At 39.0% G+C, this 21,960-nt stretch overlaps 1 protein-coding gene across 1 annotated transcript; it reads left to right on the forward strand.

The window, feature by feature from the left end:
* The first annotated feature begins 3,550 nt into the window (after positions 1-3,550).
* Positions 3,551-4,462, forward strand: LOC115759253 (protein FAM8A1-like). Its single transcript, XM_030700154.1, has one exon. It carries the CDS (start codon positions 3,551-3,553, stop codon positions 4,460-4,462), a length of 912 nt encoding a protein of 303 aa, XP_030556014.1.
* The last annotated feature ends 17,498 nt before the right edge of the window (positions 4,463-21,960 follow it).

Raw genomic sequence — 21,960 nt, forward strand, 5'->3', positions numbered from 1 at the left:
ACTTGTGCATACTCGTGAATACTGAATGAATTTTCGCCAGTCTGATATTGGAAACTTTTGCATTGCGGCCAGACGACGTTGCCCATCTATTTTTATAACACTTGCAATACCCTTGGCCTGAGGGCATTATGATTTTTGTCTAAATGTAAATAGATCTGCCCTCGCAATGCATAAAACTAAGCATTTTAAAATGCTTTTCATCTACTTTTTAGAATCTTTCTATATTTGATATAAGTATATATATAGAAGAAATTAGACCATTTCTCAACACTTTTTTCTTAAATTTTTTAAACTTTTAACCGCATTTAAAAACACTTTCAAATGAGATACAAATTTTATAATAATATATATTTTCAGTTTTTCAACAAATTTTTTTTTAACTGTTTAATTATCTTTATAGAAACGATTCCTAATTTTTCAACTATTTCTGCCTTTGAAATGTTTGTTAAACATGTTAACTTCATTTAATTTCTTTTAAAACTCCTTAAAAATTTTTTTTAGTACTCTTTATGTCTCTGGCTAAGGCCTTCTGAAACTCTCCTGAAACTCTCTTGAGCCCATTTGAAACCATTTTAAAACAAATTTCAGGCACATTAAAAGCTCTTTTTGAAAATCAAAAAAACCTGTATGCATTTTACTTCTAAAAATGTTAAAAAACTTGTAAATGTTATACTCTTATAAAAGTTATATTAATAAATATTTTTAGAGTGTTCAAGCACTGACTAGCCGCGGTATCTGCGAGAAATATGAGCACCGTACTAGCTCTGCCAACACGTTCCGGCGTATTCTGACGCCGTTTTGCGGTTGGAAAAAAGTGTCAGCAATAACTGAACTTTCGACAGTGTATTTTTTTTTTTTAATTTTTCTGGGGTTGGTTATCCAGTCAGCCCGCTTCTGACCAATGCACCATATGATTTTAATGACAAGTCCGGGTAACCATTTCTTTTTGTGAGAAGCCAGCTGTTGCCCCCTCCCACTGCCAGCATTTTGGCCGCGACCGACTGCAAAATACCCTGTTCACAGTGCACAGCCGAAATCAGTGACAGAGCTCGTGACTCGAAGAATTTGACTTCATTGAGAAGCTTCGCGAAGTTTTCGATCCCTAGAGCAGATCAGGCAGTAGTCCACCTGGCAGTTGGTGAGTCTGGCTCTAAGACTAAAGCAGTTGAACATCATCATCGAATATTTGCCTAGCCAAAGCCAATATACTCTTTTTATACTTCGAGAACAGTGTATTCAAAGCAACACGCAAAAAGTTACAAAGTTGAAAACCTTGCGCAAAGCTCGAAACAATTGAAACTTTGTTATTGCGTAGACGATAAATCGCACTTGGCAATTGGGAATCCACATGACAATCCACTTGGCAATCCACATGGCAAACTACATGACACTCCACATGGCAACCATAACCCAATGACAAATATTTTGGTTTTCATTCATTTCAAATACGTTCTTCTATTGCGTTTTTGTCAAAGGTTTTAAGAGCCTTAAGAGGAAACGAAATATGTTAGATAAACACAAAGAGACACAGAGCGAGGGAGATACTCGAGAGAGGAGAGGGAAAAATGAGAAAGGAGGAAGACTGAGTGAGAGAGATAAGGACTGCAGTTTATTTATGACTAACCATGTGAATCTATTGGAGGACAGGCATGTAGAGCATATGAAAAATGTGTAACACAATGCCAAGCGACCAGACAGAGACTGAACAGGACAATGGACAGTATTTGGCAGAGTCGCTCAAAGGGAATCCCTAAAACAATGCAAAAACCATGATAATAGAATCGTCCAAATGAGTGAAATAGAAAGCTCGCTGCACAAATGAAACAGCGCACAGAGTTTTAGCGAAGCGAGGTATAAAAAGTATGAAAACTATTTTTAGATGTTTTGAAATGAGCAGCGATATGTTTTACTTTTACAATGGGTAAAAAAGATTGTACACGAGGCTGGTATTACAAAATCTCCTTATAAAAGCAAATAAAAGCGCTTCCTGCGGAAATGTGTTTTCATTCAAATTTTCAGCGAAATGGGAAGAGCTATCCAAAAAGTGAAATGTCGTTAATATATACGTATTAAGATATGCTGAAAGAACAGAATTTTATTATCTACTTATATCAATTTAATGGAAGAGAGGCAAGCCTAAGATGATTTGATAATGCCAATTAATGAAAGTAGGGCCATTTAACGATGATTAAAACGATTAAAACTGAACGGGCTCATGCATTGGAACTGGGTTTAAAATGTCAAATCTCTATATCCTAAAGGTTCTGAGATCGACAGACATATGGACACGGCTAGATGGATATATATTTAATTTATGAGCTGAAGACCTAGACGGTAGCGTTCTTTTGTTGTAAATAACTATAGCATTATTTGGAATATAATATGCATGTATTATAGTTAATTATAATAATAATAATAATATTTTAATCTTCAGCGTGCCAAACATATCCTTACTTTGTCTTTTAGATTTGAAATTATTGCAATCGTTTCCCTAAAACACATTTGCACCGCCTCTCCTCCCTCTCCCTCTTCCTCTCTCTCTCTTCCTCTCCATCTCTGACCATCTCTCAATTTGTGTCAATTTCTGAGTACATTTCGCTTGGGATTGAGCAGTTGCTGCAACCGCCCCATCCTTGTAATCCTTGGTGTGCACAAGTGTTTTGCAAGGGCTTTTAAAATCCGTTTAAGCTAAACAGAATTTCGCGTGCGCTGTTGTTGTTCTTGTTGTTCGTTTTTTCTGTTGTTGGGTTTAGTATGCGTCACATTGGCATTGGCTAGTTGCTTCTCTGGCACGTTCTACACAGCTGCAAATCCCGCACTGCAACACATGCAAATCCAAAGGCGTTCGCCGCGCTGCCAGGCTAAATCGGGACACAGGACACAGGACACCGCTCAGGACTTATGAAACTCGCATATGCCATGTGCCACACACACACACACACACACACACACACACACACACACACACACACACACACACACACACACAAACACATACAATATACACAGGAATGTATATATTTTGGACAATATCCAACGAGCCATACAAATAACACAAATATTAAATGCACACAACAAACTAGCAGCAACAATAAAAAAACGGTGTTAACAAATGCACGACTAGAAGATACCCTGTAGACAAGAGTCTAAACAAATGATGAGACTAGGAGATACTCTATAGACAAGAGTGTGAACTAATTTTACGATAAGGAGATACACTGTAGATAAGAGTGAAACATGTTAAGACTAGGAGACACCCTGTAGACACCCCGTGTGAGTAAATAATGAGACTAGGAGATACCCTGTTGATGAATGATATGACTAGCAGATACCCTGTAGACAGGAGTGTGAAGACATAATATTTTGTCATTTTTTTATGTCAAGCTTTAAATATGACTGCCATATTTATAAACTTTAGCATTTGTTCGACACGTCAATCTCTAAAACTATAAAAAAAATTGGACACAGTAGAATATATAAATTTTATATATATGTATACGTATATATTGAATAAATAAACTTCAAAAATAAACATTAATTTAAGCAAATCATGGACGCAGCACAGAAAAAAGTACACGCCGAGGAGACAGCATACGAGAAGCCCAAAGCGTGTAGCCCAAAGGAGGCATATTTCGCCAGCCTGGCCGAATGGGCCCAACAGGCCAGGGCAGTCCAAATGTTGCCCAACTTTCTCATCTTCAACTATAACGACAACTATTTCCACTTTGGTGCGCTGTACCAGCCAATGGCACTGGAACCGAGGTCTGTGCGTCCGCGTTTCAATGCGATTCGCGTGCTGGACGATATGCATCAACGGGAGCTGGTGCGTCGATTTGGCGGTACTCGAGTGCAGGTGGCGCCCTTTTGGAAGCGCACTCTCGCCGAGATTGTGGATTCACTGATCACGTTTATATTGAAGGTGATTGTCGCATTTCTGTTCTTTCATTTGTTCAATATCGATTTCGAGAAGAGCATCCTGAGCAAAACCCTCAAGGAGGAGAGCACGTTTACGACATTGTTCGATCTATCCATGGACATTATATCGCTGTCCTACAATTTGCTGGCCATCATACTGCTAACCAAGCTGATTGTCTGCTTCTACGAGTGCCTCTGGACGACCTACAACAATGGCGCCACGCCCGGCAAATCCCTGATGAATATCCGTGTCGTCTATGTTGAGGCGATGTTGCCGCTGCGTCTAAATGCGGCGCCCCATTTCATATTCCAATCACAGCGCGAACCGTTCTGGGCCCTGGTTTATCCTGGCGAAACGCCGTGTTTTATGAGATCTTTTCTGCGGGCATTTGTTAAAAACATGGTCATGACCGTCTTCTTTCCCATCTGTGTGGTATTGATATTTTTGAAGAACAATCGCACCACCTACGATATTATAACAAAAACAGCCGTTATCGAGGGCCCCAGCGTCGAGCAACTGCATCAGCTGCGCCCGCATCAAGATTAGAATCCAACAAATATCGTTCGAGGAGTTTTCACAAATCATATAATAAATCTTGCATAAATATATGTTATTTTTTATTAATTTTCTAAAGCCCTCTATTTGTTAATATGTCCATATTTATGGAAAACTATATACATATTAGGGATATTCCCGTTTAAAGCCACGCGCTCTATAAATAATATTGTCATACTTTTATAAGATACATATATATAAAGATATATATTTTTGCTATATTTCTTATTGATATAAAGCTTTGATATCAATATCAAGTGGAGATTTAGTATCTTTTTTTCATACTCTAGACTAAATGATTAAGTCAACCCCCCCGTGGCCCATTGACTGCTACAGGGTATACAGTATGCGAGCGCCTGGGCTTTCAGTTTCAGAAATTTTACATTTATTTGAGCTGTTCGCTGGCTTTTAAGGTGTTAATCAAGAGGCCAACAACATGTTGGCCATGATAAATGTTTTAGGTTGCCATGCACTAAGCCCCCTGGCAAGTGCCGTTTGCCGTTGCAATGCCAAAAAGTATGCCACGTTTATGTTGCAACATGAATTTTTGGCTGCTGCATTTAACGACCTACTGCAGCAGTAGCCGCTGCTGATATGCTAAAGTGTAAGCTACGCGTGCAAGTAATTGTTGTGTGTAAGGACAATGGCGTATTATTAGTTTTCAGAGTGTCTAGCATAGCACTCTCTCTCTCGTTTGTGAAACCCCGTTTTGCATAATAAATTAACCGCATGACTGGTCAGCTGGTCGGCTAGTTCGCCGCTCATTAAAGCACATTTGTATTTAGTTGTGCATAAAACATTATGCGAAAATGAGCAACGTGACCGCAACGAGTGGCCAGGACATCGAAAGGACAATGCAATCAGCATCACGCTATGTGTGTGCGTGTGTGTGTGTGTGTGTGTACACATCTCTGTTGTGTTGTGTGCAATTACATCATGTTGACACGCAGTCACGGGCATTTAATATGTGCTCTGCCTCAGATATGGTTGCAGCTACAATATTCTTGCACGACCTACTTATACTTGTGCAGCAACACGGTTATGCCCCGCTTACCGCTAATTAAAAATAAATTCGCAATTCAACCGGGGACTATTAATTAACCAAGCTAAAGCATGGTCGTGACGACTGCTTTATAATCATTTAAGTAGCTAATTTCACTTAGGTTTCCATTGAAAATATCTTGAACTTCAATTACGATTTGAGTATGTGCATGGTTTGTGCCCGTCTTCATGATACCCTATAGCCAGCTGCGAAAGAATCATGTGTGCTTTTTTTCGTACAAAGCGTCGACACCCTCACTCAAAATTATTTATATTTAGCTTTGGTTGTAAAAAGTGCAGGGTATCACCTAGTCGGACACACTCGGCGAGAACACTCTTACTTTTAATAAGATTTCCTTAGAGATGACAACAATACAAATTCGTAGTCAATTAACCATTTTTAACCAAATGTAAGCTCCATTAAAAGATGAAGTAGTAACATTCATGTCAATTAAATAACCGGTAGCTAAGCTGCCTGATAAATATTGAGAAAGAGCAAATAATAACCTGAACGCCTTGATGACATTGATAGCCTTGCTCTGATTCTGAGAAACGAGTCTAATATACATAACACTTAAAAATTTTTCAATGCACAAGCGCTTAACCCCAAAAAATACTTCTTAACCTTTGTGTTACCATAGAAAACTTTGAATTTTTACGCCTGAGTCAGCAAACGATTTCATGTTCAATTTCACAATCATTGAATTATTATGTCAATAAGCACAAAGTTGAACTCACAATTTTAATATCCTGCAAATCAAAAAAAATAAAAGAGCACATCCTTGAAGCGTGTGTCTAGCCGGCGGCCTTTGATTTTCTCCATACTTCCATTCGCATTGCAATTCAATACGCAATTTCAATAAACCGACGACAAGAGCTCTCGATATACTACAAACAGATTATTTCTCTTGTCTTTGCCTTAGCTTTTTTTTTTTTTGTGGCTTGTGGCAATTTTCAGAATTTTTGTAAAAATTGATCATATTTCCACGTAAGGGGAAGCATGTCAAGAAATCAAGTCAACCCAATGGCATGCACAAAACAAACAGCACAGAGCAAATATAAGTTCAAGTAAATATAAGATAATATTGAGAAAAAATAAATAAATAAAGCGAGGGCTCTACAATTTTCCGCAACTGCCTCAACAGCCCCCCCCCCCCCCCCTCTCCCTCTCCTTGGGTGGGTGTGAGTGTGAGTGTGTGTTGCCATGTTGGGTAATTGCTATTTGATACACACACACCCACACACACTCACACCCAGCAAAGTCAACTATGTGTGCGTTTAAACAGCAGAAAGGCAACTCGAAAAGCTGGCAACCAACAAAGGCCCATAAACTTCCAGTTCTTGCAATAATAAAATTCAATTAACACAAATAAGAACTGTGTTCTTTAAAGTGCCGCAGTTTTAATACCCTGACAGAAAAACAAAGATTACTTAATTAAATAAAATGAAAAAGAATTAGTATAATAAAAACTAAAAATTTGTTTAAATATTACGGAAAAAAAATATTAAAATAAAAATAAACACAATTTTGTTTTAAAATATCGGACAACAAAAAAAATAAAATAACAAAATTGCTTGCAATTTTATTTTAATAAATAATATTTTAATTAAATATTGTAATTGTATATTTTTAAATAAATTAAATTTTTATTTAATTTTAGAAAAAAAAATACTATACCAAAGTAATTTTTTAAATAAATAGGAAAAAAAGTTTAAGCAAAACAGTTTAAATTTTTATTTTAATAAATTCAACTTTTATTTAATATTGCAGAAAAAATATTAATTAAAGCAAAATAGCTTTTATTTTTATATAATAAATTAAATCCCGGACCTTAAAGCGTTCGTCTTTGAATAAGTAACTGACAAGTGCTGTTGAATTTGAACCGGCGACCTGCCGACTTTTAGACACCTATGACTTAAGTATATTACACATGATATGCATAAAAGTTAACTATATTTAGCGCATTCACACTCCTCAACTCCTATCAACTATAGCCATCAGGTTTTACAACTTTCTGCACAGTTTTATGTTACCCTATTGCACATTTATTGCAAATGGGCATCCCTTGGGTAAAACTATATTCAAACTAAGATTTCAACTGCAATAAACGAATGCAACATTGAGATACTTTCAGTTATAGATACACCCGCAAAACTCTACAAACTCTTACTCTAAAGCGCTCTGTGTACAAACTTTTGCCATTGCACAACACAAAAGGCGGCTTACACCACACATACACACACAAGCACGCACACACACAGAGAGAGAGATTTGCATACAAACACACAGCTGAATTTGCTGGCATTTGTTAGTTGGCAGTCATAAACATTTTCAGGAACATAACGTAATTAAAAAGTTGACAACAACAAACGAGCAGAAAAACAAAAAACTTTGAATTCAAGTGAGAGAAACGAAGAGAAGTGAGGAGAAGTTGAATAAGTGAGTGCATGCACGAATGCATGAATGAATGCCTGAGTGAATGAATGAGAATGGGAAAGAAACAGTGTCGAGTGCTACTTAAGATGCAACAGCTTGCACTGGTCAAGTTGAATGTGGCGAATGATGCGAATGATGCGAATGTGGCGTATTTGAAGAACCAGCCAAAGAAAAAACCCAAGTTTCTAGAGTGTGGAACAGCATCGTAAATTGGGTAGAGAGAGTTTTTGAAGAATGTGGCAACAAAAGTGAGAAAATCAACTTACATTGTAACACACTTGAGCAGCATTTCATTAAGCTTTTTATTAGTGAGAGTTCTTTTCTATTTTTTTCTATTCAGAAAACACAACACACTAAAAGCTGGCGTATGCAAAACTAGGTAATATTTATCTGATGACAATGAGTCAAGTGTTAATCAAGTTGAAAGCTTGCGAAAAAACATTATAAAATGTTGGAATCGAGAGTTCTGCAGCTCAAAATAAATATTGACAGAGATCAGTTAAAATTTAAAAATTATTTTCATTATTTTAAGCGTACAAAAGTTTTGCTACAAAAAGTGAATAAAATATTTGGGAAGATTTCCAAAAGTGTGTGATCAGAAAAATGTTTTAAATAAATTAAAATGAAATGTTTTAATTAATAAAGAGCACAAGTCGAGACCAGAAAATGAATTTATTGTGGATTTTAAATAAATAAAAAAAATATATAAAATACTAGAAAAGTTAAATCTTATAAAAATGAGTTGCGTTTTGGCAGAAGAGGAAGGAGAAAAATTGACCAAGTATTTGTCACATTTAAATATATAAAATTCTAAAATATTATTATATTGAGAATTTTTTTTTTTTAATATTAATTTTCATATTAATTTTTAAGGAGCAACTAGAAGAATAGCCAAAAAGTGCATAATGTATTTTTGTCAAATTGTTCACCAAAATTATATATTTAAAAAAAAAAAAAAGATGGGACGTAGCTTGAGCGAAAGGATATTCCAAAGGGAAATCAGTTAAGCTTTGACAAACTTTCGTAAGTGCCAACAATAGAGTTCGCACTAACTAAGCTAGTTAAGACTTGCTAAAAAAAATGTTGCACAAACTTGTTCAAATAAACACACTTTTAACAAACAAAAAGAAACACACATGCTGCAAATAATTTATGCAAGCTACACGTTAGCTGTTAGCGTGTTAGTTCTTCATTGAAGTTGCATTGTATTTTGCAAAAGTGTTGCCTACCTTTTGGGGCCAAATCAAATTCGGGGAGCAGCACAAGCACAAACAGCATAAAGGGATCAGGAAACAGGAGGATTCTGTGGCAGATGCTAACAAACAGCTCGTTAAGAATCAAACTTGGACTGTCTGTCGGTTTGTGTATATATTTTAAAATAAGCCATGAAAATGTAATGACAAAAGCCATCAACGACTCGGCTGAAGAAAACTTGCAGATAAACCGGCGTGGACAGCATTGGGGGACGGCATTTGCTACTGCTGCCACATTTGGTGGCACAATTAGTGGCAAGTGCTTGGGCCTGGGAATTCTTTATCTGTTTCCTGTTTTGCGACAGCATTAATTAGATTGCCACGACTACAAATCATTATAATGGCACCCAAGCGACGCAGCCACCTACCAAAAACTGAGTGAATAGCGCTCGGGCAAGGGGGGTGTTGGGGTATGTGGGGTATGTGGGGTATGTGGGGTGTGTGGGGTGTGTGGGGTGCATTGGAGTGGGGGCAGCTCGTAGCTGCTGTAAGCTCACACATTATTCACACGCCTCACAACACACAATTTCGCGCGAAAATGCAAATTGCGCCCGATCTGAGCCAAATCCGCGCCCATAACCAACACCCACGCCCACGCTCACGCCCACGCCAACGCCGTTCCCCGCAGCCCGCAGGCGAGTATAAATAAAACAATTTCAGAGCGGAAAGGGGAACTGTGAGCGTCCAAAACGAATCTGTCGAAAAATAACAACAATAATAAACGAACAACAACGCCCCGAAACAATTATAAAACTAAAGGCCTCCAAAGGATTCGCCAGCGAATAAAACAAAAATGTCGAGAGCGCAGCTCGGCAGCCAACTGAAAGAGGCCAACAAAATGGTAAAGAACAGTAAGCCGAAGATTAAATGCCCTTTTTTGGCAAGTGGTTTAAGGTTTTGCAGAGAATTGTGGAGCTTCGAGTTGCTTAGTTTGTTGAGAGTAAGTTGAAAAACATAAACATATTTTGAGCGATTCTTTCTAAGGAGCTATATGATATAGTAGTCCGATGTTAATAAAATAGGGTTTATACTTATATAGGAAGCATAAGTTATATTGAAAAAAGTTTTTCTAAGGCAGCTAACTATTATAGAAGTGCGATCCGTCCTATTCCGATATATATACAGAGTAAAAGGGCCAAGTTTAAGAATGTTATCAAAAGTCGAACCATTTATCAATATATATATATATATATCCTTTATCAGTAACAAAACTATCATCTAAATACCCTCTATTTCTATCAATAACAAAGGGCTTATGCACTTCTGTATATACTTTTGTATATATATACATCACAGTGCAGGGTATCTGCTAGTCTGTCACTCCTACTTAAATTGATTGGTTAGCAAAAAAAAAAACATTTCTATACATTTACAAAACATTTACATTCATTATATCGCTTTGAATTAAATGTACTTCGGGTACTTTGGCTACTGAGTCTCCCAGTTCCCCAAAAACATTTCTGATAATTAATTTCTATTTAAGCTTGAACAAAAAACAGCGCATTATTCCATTTCGAATTTGGCAAAAGTTGACTCAAAAACTCGTATATGCCGAATGTTTTTAATCTGTTTGGAATCCGCCCTGCTGTCCCACATTGAGTGCTAACTAATTGGGTTGTCATGTGAGTGTCGAGTCGGCCCAAAGCTTTCTGTCAGCTGTAAACAACAACAACAACAACAACGAATCAGAGCGTCGCATAATTAAACGAGCCAAATTACTAGAAAAGGCAACCAGAAAAAAAAGCCCAACAAAAAAGGCAAGAAAAAGCGAAAAATTGAATGTGCTTGCCCCAAGGCTTGCATGACTAATGACAGGCGAGAAAAGTTAGCACAAAGCTAATGTTAATTAGAAATTAAGCAGAGAAAAGCCAAAAATATTCCCAGAGGCTCAAATCCAAGGGAACTGGCAAAACTAGCAACAAAAAAAGTCACTTTAGGCCAATTTCAGTACGAGAAATGGGAAAAGATTACGTAAATGTAACGAGAAGCTTTCACTTGTTAGACGAAAGCCTGCTAGCTTAAAGCTTTGCTTTCATTTGAGTAAAGCTTTAAGAAAAACAACGGGGGGTAGTTTTTTTGATTGTATTCAATATGTTTTTAACTAATCATCAGATTGTTATGTTTTTAAATGGACTTTAAGGACTCTCTTGAATACTGTGACTTTCCAACAAGAAAGGGCGATACCTTCCTTGCTTCCCAGTCCCAATCTCTCTCCTTTTTTTGTCTATCCCTCTCTCTCACTCTTTTACTCTCTTACTGTCCCTTTCTGTCACCATTTCTTTTCTCGATCTCTCTCACTCTCTCTATTTTCTTCTCTCCCTCTCCCTCTTTCTCTCTGTCTCTGTCTCTCTCTCTCTTTCTCTCTCTCTCTCTCTCTCTCTCTCTCTATCTCTCGCTCTCTCTCTCTCTCTATCTCTCGCTCTCTCTATCTCTCGCTCTCTCTCTCTCTCTCTCTCTCTCTCTCTCTCTCTCTCTCTCTCTCTCTCTCTCTCTCTCTCACCCACTCTTCTTATTCTCCCTCTTCCACTATCTCTCTGCCTCTCTATTTCACTCTTTCTCTGTCTCACTTCCCTTCCTCTCTCTCACGCTTTTCATGTCACTCTTTCTCTCAAATTTTCTGTCACTCTCTCTCGCTGTCTCACCACATTTCTCAGCCTCTCCCTCTCTCTTTTCTCTCTCTTACTCTATCTCTAAATCCCTCTCTCTTACTCCTCTCACTTCATTTCACTCCCTATCACTTTCTATTCTATTCTCTCACTCTCTTCCTATTTCTATCTCCCTTTCACTTCATATCCCCCTCTCCCTCTCTCTCTCTCTCTCTGACTCTGTACAACTCGATTCTTTTCTCCCTTAACCCACCAAATAATCAACTGTAACTTAAAACATGTTCTGAGCTCCCTTCATTACTCTTGCTAATCCACACACTTTCGCCTCGCGCGCTCTCTCTCTCTCTCTCTTTCAGCCTGGCTTATTGCTTAGCACTTTAATATATGGCCAAAAAATAAATAAAATAAAAAGAGAAATTTCACTTGCCGCTCAACACTTTAGCCAGAAGAACACTTGCACTCCTTTTTCTTTAGTCCCGCTCCGCCCAGTTTCCCTTTGTTTTCGCGCTGCCGCAAAATGCCTTAATCATGGCTCGTAAATCTTTGATGTTTCATTTGTGCCAAACACTAAACGTTTTTTAAAATGCCAGCCCGGCTGCAGTGTAGAGGGGTGCCAATAACAGACTGTAAGCCCAGAGGCCGCGAAGGCCCATAGCAAAAGGCCCCGACGGAGTCAAATATATACATGTATATATATATATTTATCTGTATAGATATATGGCTTGTTTATTGCAGTAATTTTGGGGTACGAGAAAAGGGATGTGTGCGTGTGTGTGTGCGGGGATTGTGTGTAGTGTTAAGCAACGCCATAAATTATGGCTAAGAGATAAGGCACCGGCAATCTGCGGCTTTATATTAGCCAGCATGCGGAATGAGGTTATGTTTTGGCGCAGAGCGCAACTCGCCGCCAAAAAATATGAAACTACATTCTCAAAGGGGAAGTGTGAATCCTGAACTGAATGCCGACCCAAATACGAAGTCGCAATAATACAAATTTATAGCAAATTTATGGCATATGCCAAAGGCAAAACGTTTAGAAAAGATTTTCATAATTTTGCATACACTGTAAAAAATGCGCGTGTCTAAAGACGAGCTTGTTCGCACTTCGTACGCTAAAATACAAAATTCGCAAGAGTTTGAGCATAAATCAAGCAAGTTCTTGAACAATTCGAACTTAACCTCAGAATGTTTCTATAAATGGTCTGAAAATAAGCTTGGAAAATCTTTAATCAAGTCAGTTAAAAAAATTGTTTGTAATAGTAGAAATTTAGAAAAAGTTGAAGAAATCTTCCTTAATATAAGAATTTCCAACTTGAATCAAGTAATCCTGGTCTGAAAATAAGCGTTCAAATTCTTGGATCTAGTAAAAAGTAATATTTTTATCATTTACATAAAATGGCGTCAAAATTACTTTACATAAGATTTTTTTTAACATTTACTTGATGCAAGCATACAAATCTTTTTTCTCCTCTCGTACAGGGTAATCCCTAACTGGTCTCTCTCTCTCTCTCTCTCTCTCTCTCTCTCTCTCTCTCTCTCTGCATCTTTCATTTAATTTCAAGATATTGCCATATAAGTTATCTATAAATGCATAAATTCTTTTTGGTTTTTGGCAATGCAGAATATTGTTTTAGCCAACTTTTTGCATTCATATGCAAAATTCGATGCGATAACAAAAATACTTGTGTACAAATTTGATTTGCATTGCAGTCGAAAGATTTGAAGCTAAGCAAAGGACCAGCACAAAAAAAACGAGTAACTAGCTGGGAGTAAAAAACGGAAGGAAGATGAGAAAAAAAAAACCGCAAGCATAGCAAAAATCAAAAGCTAAATTGAATATAAATACGAGATCAAATTGAATTTGAATCACAAAAATATAAAAGAAAGTAGGAGAAAGTAGGGAAATGCGAAAATGCATTGGACAAAAATAATAAAATCAGCATTTCATTTTCTCTCCTTCGGTTTTCATTCAAGCTCCTCGGCGGTAATTGCCTGGAGGGGGGACCTCGTGGCGGAGGGGGGAGGAGGTGCAAGGCAGCTTGGTCAAATGGAATCAGGTTCCAAAAATACTCAAAATTCTGCGCAAACAGTTTCAACTTTCTCTGCGGCACTTGAAATGCATTCCAATTAACTGCTAGCCAAACTGCTTGCCACTCCCACTCCCACTTGCACGCCCCACCCCTAACGCCTCCATGCCCAGCCGCACCCCCCCTACGCACCGATACGCCCCGGCTGCGCTTAATGCTTTGCCCGCAAGTGTCGCTTACATTTTCGAGGCTAGGCTTTCGAAGGGTGGGGTAGGGATCTGGTTGGGTTGGCTTTTTCCGGGAAAATTGTTTTGCCTGGCTTAGCCGGCTGTCAAAGGCATTTGCCAGGGAGTTTTCCTGCTGAAAAGCAGTTGGAACGCCGCCAGTTTACTTTACTTCTCTTCACTTTGTTTTTGTTTTTTTTTGTTTGATTCCGAAAGTTACGCAACATTTTGGAGCCTGATATAAAGTTACAATTGCGCAATTGAAAACTTCACGGTGACTCTGTGTGGGCGTGTGGGCGTGTCAGTTGCAAACGAAATGCAGTAAACTTTTGGAGCGAACTGTTTGAGTGATTAGACGGTCAGGCACTGGGAATAGTTACACATTGAACATTGTCAAAATGTGACCAGAAAGTTGTTAAAATAAAAATAGCTTGGGAGCGCGACTAGCCAATACCCTGTAATCATAACAGTTCTTGATATTGCAAATGTTTCTATTGCCAAAAGATTTTCAGCTTATAGTTATTTGCACTAAAAGTTAAAATTTGTTTAAATTTGTTTGACATGCGTGTGCTACAGTTCAAGAAGCACTTTGTTTGTTTGTTAGAAACTTACAAAGCAATTAGTTTGTGGCTCGACGCAATGCTTCATTAACATTACAAGAGCACAGTTATAAAAGCACAGCGCAATTTGAGGCGTGGCAATGCACAACCTACACGAAAATTCACTTTGTGGCTTTGTGCATTGACTGCAGTTGCACAAGCACTGTATACAGCATTTTTGAGCGCAGCTTATGAGAGCCTTGCATGAATGTCGCTGTCAAGATACAGTTATAGCAGCACTGTTAACAGTTCCCTGTTAACTGTTCCCAGCAGCTTTGCTTTGCATAATAACAGACACCGCACAAAAGAGAATGCCCAAGAATTGAAACTGTGCTCAAAATGCACACATGTATAGGCACACAAAAGCACACACACACACACAAGAACATGTCTTGTTTTTATTTTTAGAAGAGGAAAAATGGTGCCAATAATAAATCAAATTTCCGGCTCCAAATTACTTACCCTACAAATTGTTAGTTGGGCTGGGCAGCAACAATTTATGCCAACACACAAAAGTCTAATGTATGTGCTCCCATTGCCACCCGCCGACACTCACCAGAAAAGAAGAAGAAGAAGAAGAAGCTGTTAAAACTTTAGACAGGAACAGTCTGAAATGCAACAGTGTGTGTGTGTGTGTGTGTGTGTGAGTGAGTGGCAGTAAAAGCAACAGTAGTAAAAATAGTTTATTTAAGTAGCTTGGGTCGGGCGCGAAAAAGGTATTTTATAATGCGAGTAAGTACAAGCAGCGGGCAATGCCGTAAAGAATTTTATATTCTGCCCGCCCCCACTCCTTTTCTCTCTCCCTCTCTCTCGTGCTCTTTCAACTGTTCTGCAGTAAATGTATGCACGTGTGTGTTTGCCATGTGCGTGGGTGTCTGTGTGTGTGTGTGTGTGTGTGTGTGTTGTGTGTGCATGTCTGTTTTGCTTATTTAAGTCGTTTGCAATTTCTGTTTTGCTTTTCTTTGCTTAGTCAACGCATAAAAAATAATGTGAAGCTGCAGCAAACATGCACCGTTAGTTTTTCTGCTCTCCTTTTTTTTCGAGTTGTGTTGAGCGTATTTGCTGTGTGAGTAATGGAACGCATGCAAATGTTATTTCGTATTCTCTTGCACGGATTTAACAGCCTCAGCGCCGTCCCACCCCTCCCCCACCAGCCAACCCTTAAGAGTGTAGTTATTTTATCAGTAAGTTTATTTTGATGTTTGAAGGCAACTTTTGCAATTACAAAACTTGTAAATGCATGTGCAAATATGATATTCGAATTGCCTCTCGCGAGATGCAAGTGTGTGGGGAGGAGAGCGAGAGAGCGACTTTAAGACTTGACAGCAAATCATGTGTGACAATTGCCTAAGCTCCGATTAAAAAGTTGAAGTTGGGCGAGTGCGAGAGTGACTTTGACGTCTGAGTGCAAGTCAAATGTTACAGTTACCTAAGCCTTGACTGCAGATAGGCGTGGGAAAGAGAGAGAGCGCAATTTGAGCCCTTGACAGCATATAAAATGTGACAACTTGCTAAGCTTCAATTGAAGAGGGGCGGGAGTGCAACATGAGCGGCTTAGTGCTACCATTTCCAAAAATAAAAGAGCAAGAGCAAGGTAGGTAAGAGAAAGACATTTAGCTGCCAAAAGTATATCATAATAGTACTATTTTAAGAAAGTGTAAGACACCGGGAGGTGACTTTAATACTTGACTTGCAAATAACAGGATATTGCTTCACTTGCCCAAGCTCTGTGTACAGATAGTGAAAGAGAAAGAGAGCGACTTTAACAGTTGACAACCCAAAGCTCAACCATGAAGCTCAAGTTGATGATGCGCCTGCAGCTATCGTAATATCTCTCTCTCGCTCTCTCTTCCTCTTTCGCTCTCTTTTGGTATTGTCAATCTGCTGTTATCTGCGACAGAAAAAAGCACACAGCGTGTAACTGGACTACCTCAAGCCTGTGTGGGCTTAGAAGGGGGCGCGCAACGGGGCTTGAGCTGATGGCCCCACTAAAATGCTATTTTTCACTCCATTCGAGCGGAAGTTAAGCGACAGAGTGCGACAGAGGGCGAAGCACGGCAATAGCAGCCGGCGCCGGATGTTTTAGCATGCTAACAGACAGACAACAACTGCAGGCACTGGGCGAAAACAACAACAACAACAACAACTGCAGCAACAGTAGCAACAGCAATGGGAACACCCCTGCCGACGCCGACGCAAACGCCAACGGCGACGTCGACGTGAACGTTAACGCGAACGCGGACGTTGCCGCGAAATGACAACAATTGTGCATTTGAATGTCGTTTGGGGAGCCAGTATCCAGCTCTGTAAGCCTCCGCGCCGCCGCCTCCTGCGGTCGCTGCAGCCGAAAATAAAAAGCAACGCAAGCGCGAAATAAAGCAGCATATGTAACACACACACATACCGACACACACGGACACACATATACATGCTCACGCACACATACATAAATGAAATGCCAGAACATTACAATCCGCAATACGTGAAAGAAACAAAGGAGCGTGCGCCAGGTTTGCCACTGCGGCTTAAAATTTCAAATGGAATTTTCAAAGTAACTGTGACTAGCTGTTGTGCGAACAGGTCGAAATTCTTTCACGGTGCAAACGAAATGTAAAAGTCGAAAATTCAATTAGGCAAACACTTTCGGTTAATCCATCGGGTATAAATATTTGTTGCTCAATGCGGTCAATCTGGCACAATCAAGCAGTAAGACGTAACGACGATCGAACGTATCAGGAGCTTTAAGCTTGCTCTAAAGAACATTTTCTAAAAGCTTTGCACAACTCAACAGCTTTTTGGGGTTGATATTTAAAAAGCTTTTGGCAGTATGAATTAATCTAAATATAACAGTAAAGTGTTACTATCATTAAAAGCTTAAGCTTTTAGAGCTTTCGAGCTTTGAAGGCTTAGAGCTTTAATCTAGAACGTAAGAAATATTTGAGTAAGAAATATTTAACATATTTCTATTTAATACTCAATGGGCAAAAGCTCATACCAATTTTCATAGAGATAAAGTGCAAGCTTTAAGCTTTTAAATCAGATAATAAAACTAATTTTACTAAATGTTGTTTAATAATAAAAATAATTATGCAAATTCTAAGCTTTTAGCTGTAACAAAATTATTTTGAAATAAAATTTTTATTCAATTTAGTTAATTTGGGAGCTTTGATTAGCATTAGCATTTACTTCCAAATAAATAGCGAGCTTTTGATTATCTTATAAATATTCATATTGTATAAAAAAGTAATAAAATTTGCGTGTGGCATGCCCACACATGCACCCATATTACAGGGTATAAAAACTACAGTTCGAACTAATTGAAGTGCACCTAAAGCTAAGAACAAAAAAACTTTAGTCACAGCTAAAGCATTGGAACAAAAGGGAAAATTCGGGAGAGAAGATGAATAGATAGAGAGAGAGTGAGAGTAAGAGAGTGAGAGAGAGAGTGAGAGAGTGGGGTAGAGCGTGGGGGAGCGCATTAAAAGTGAGGTTAAGAATGGAAGCAATAGTAATGAACCGTTACATTGTGCTATATTCAAAACTTTGAGCGTAGCTCGACACACATGTCTGGCTGTTAAACCTTTCCGGCACGTAACGCTTACTAATTATTAAGCCCGACACCTGACCGAGCCCAAGGACACGGCAGCCAGGTGGGCAACTAAAGGCTTAGCACGTAAAACGCATAACGAAATGCTGAAAGTTATTAAAAAGGCAACAGAGCGCCAGATCGGGTCGGATTGGGGGCAGCTTGGCCAGCTTGGGGCCGCCTGGGTTTGGGGCATGTGGATCTTTCAAACTACGCACACGCGCCGCAAAAACCGAATGCCGGTGCATCCTCTTTGGCTCGCGGCCAAAGCACATTTCGATGGTCGTGTCGGGCGGTCGAGTATTCCCAAAGAGGAAGTATAGAAGGAATCCGTTAGAGGAAACGAGAAAAAACAAGTAAGGGAGGTAGAGTCGCAGATAGAGTGATCGACTAGGAGTTACCCAGCTCCAAGCTGAGTTGCAATCATTCCAACTTCCATCTGAATGCAACAGCTGTGATTCTTCTTCTTCACTTAGATGTGCCTCAACAAATAAGGTTTTTCTTTATTTCGAGTGAAACGAAGAGAGTATTTCAAAAAGTTAAGTATTCTTAAGCTGTTTATACTAACTAGCTCTAAAGATCTTCAAGCGATGCTTAAAAACTCGTGACTCCTAATCGAATATTATAAAATGGCTGGAAACAAAATATGAAAGACTCTTTCTGCATATTATACAAAGAATATATATTTAAAATTTTAGGAATCTAGCTCAAATAGTTGCAGAGAGCAAAGCCTGTGGACAGCCAGACGGACAGATATGTGAGGATAGGGGGATTCATAGAGTGACATACTTGTGCACAAAACAAGTATACCCTCGTCTACCCATTGGTACAGGGTATACACGAAAAAAAAGGGCAGACAAAATGAATTGGATGTAGCAAATGCTGCTGCTGCTGCAGGCAAAGGCCACAAGGAGCAAATGCAATTTGCTGCGCGCATTTCCTGTCCAACAAACCAATTCAGCTCCTGCTTCCCAAAGCTATCTGTCCCGCTCCGGCATCTGCTGCTGCTGCTGCTGCACGTCGTGTTGAGTGTTGCCTGCCAAGTCATGTTTGCATGACGAAGTTTCAGCTGGGATCTAAACTATTTTAAGATGCTTCCCAACTTGCCAGCAGCTGTAGCAATAGCTCCTGATTTGTGCCTTTAATGATGACTTGGCGGACTTCGAAGCGTCGGAAAACTTGAGCCGGATGAGCCAGGAGCACGGCACGAGGAGCACGAGGAGCACGAGGCTTCCTGCAATCGGAAATTGACGCTAATCTGTGCAAATCTGAAGCTATTTTGTGGCTGCGCTTGTTTTTTTATTCATCTACCAAATCTGCTTCTATGGGTATGGTTTCCACGGCAAATGAATGAATCTCGGATGACTCTCTATACACAAAAAATCGAATGACGTGAGTTTTGGAGTGTGCGTATATTGTATGTGTGTGGGTGTGTGTAATGGGGCGTATGCGTAATGCTGAAGCAGACAAGAAGTTAGCTTGATTGAAAGGAACTCTTGTTAATTGATTGAGTACTTAAAGCTTATTGAGTATTGTGAGAGTACAATAATATATACTGTGAGTACAAAGATATTTGATTTTCATAAGCTGTGAATACTTTAAGTACTTTTATATGGGATGTGAGTACTTCAAATACTCTAAAATGGGTTGTGAATATTTTAAGAACTCATAGTTGCAGAGTGAGTTCTTTAAGTACTCAGGAATGTGGTGTGAATACCTTGCGTACTCTCATATGGGTTATGAGTACTTTAAGTACTCTTAGATGGGTAGTGAATACTTAGAGTACTCATAGATGAAGGGTGTGTACTTTAAGAACCTTAGCTCTGAATACTGCGAGTTCTATGATGAGATGGATATGTAGGATGATTAAGAGAAAGAATTGTTTTATAGTTTTGTGTACATATAAATATTAAAAAGAAATAACAATCAGTCAAAAATGGTTTTTATGTCGCAAGCAAATTGTTGATGACATAACTGTTAATGTGACGTTAAAAGCGTGACGATAACAGCATGTTAAAAGTTTTAATTGAAACATATTTGAAAGCAGCTAAAGTTTCATTATTTAGTTTAATGATTAAGAAGTTTCAGTTTCCTTTGACGCATCAAAGTAACTTTAGGTGTTTCTCTAATGATGCGGCATTTCCAATAACCAGACCAAAAGCTCTAACAACGTCTCCTGTGCGGTTATTAGCTTCATTTTGAACAGGCTTCGCTCTGCACTTCTCGAGTGCATCAGCTAATTAGTTGCACACCCACACACATGTAAAGGCAACTAACTTTTCGATTTACCTCATTGAAGACTAGGCAAACGCCCAGTGGCTTTCAAACTGTAGACTGTTGTAATACCTTCCTGGCAAGTTCTTATACAAACTTGCACAAAGTTTCGTGTGCCAAGCGAAAATTAGTTATTGTCTATGGGCGACGAGTTGGCAAAATAATGCCTTCTAAGCTAGTCAGGGGGTAGGGGGAGGGTAGTCAGGGGGTGGGTTTGTGTGCCCACGAAAAAGTTTGTGTGCGCTTCGACTTTTGTTTTTGCACTTTAGACAGTTCGTTAAACCGGTTCAAAAAATAAGCTCACAACAAAATAACAAAAATTCGAACAAAAATTTAAATCGAAACTTGGCAACTTTGTGACATTGAGCAAACCATCGCACGCCCGGCTCGCTATTAACTTGGCCCTAAAATATGCGTGTCGTTGTTTTTATCGGCAGCGACTCCATAATGTTGCACCAGCTGACGACGCCAGACAACAACACGAGGGGTGGGGTGAGGTGTAGGCAGCCAAAAAAAAAAAAAAAGGAACAACAGCAACAAGCGCAAATAATGAATTGCAAAATGGGCAAAGGGGCTGGCCAAACAACGACGACAACCCTGCCCCAGTCAAGCGCCATAGACAAAGAGCGCGCGAGAGAGAGAGAGAGAGTCAGAGAGAGGGGCAGGCGGGGGGGCAACCCTTCAACAACAGCATCAAACGCATTGTCATTGTCAAACCAGCAGTGACCAGGACCAGGACCAGAAGCAAGCATATTCTCTCTGCGGTCCCATATGCCCAACAAACAACCAGTGGGAGAGGGGGGCGGTGGGGAAGGGGGTAACCTGTGCCCTGTGTAGGGCACAAACAAGCGAATATAGCGACTACATGATGTGCGTTGCCCAACTCCAATTTCATTCAACAGCTGGAGTCGTCGCAAATCATAGTTTGATGTTAGACAAAGGCAAGTTAGCTGCTGGGAGTGTTAACTACGAGGGTCAGTTGGTGACAAGCCACTTTTTTTCATATATAAAAAAAATAGCAAACATATTTTTTAATTTTTAGGCATTTTTAACATAGATTAAATTAAAATTTGTTTAATTATTATTATTAATATTATCAATTCAATTTTAATATCAACCAGGCAGGATGAGAAAATTTCCACAATTTAAAAAAAAAAACAGTTATTTCAGTCGCAATAATTTCCCTTCACAATAAAACAAAAACTCAATTTTTACCCAATTACAGCTTTTATGCATTACACATTTGCTGACAAAATTATTATACTCTCTGGAAGGGTATAAAAAGGCAGATGAACGCCTAACTGTATTCTGTCTAACTGTATTCTGTATTTAGGTAAATAAATATATGTATATATGTATGCATGTAAATATGTATGTTTGTATGTATATGCACAATCGCACTTACTTTCTTAAGCATGACTCCATATTACGCTCCTGCTCTC

Source organism: Drosophila novamexicana, unplaced genomic scaffold (genome assembly GCF_003285875.2).
Source record: "Drosophila novamexicana strain 15010-1031.04,08,12 unplaced genomic scaffold, DnovRS2.1 tig00000193-arrow-pilon, whole genome shotgun sequence".
Taxonomy (NCBI): domain Eukaryota; kingdom Metazoa; phylum Arthropoda; class Insecta; order Diptera; family Drosophilidae; genus Drosophila; species Drosophila novamexicana.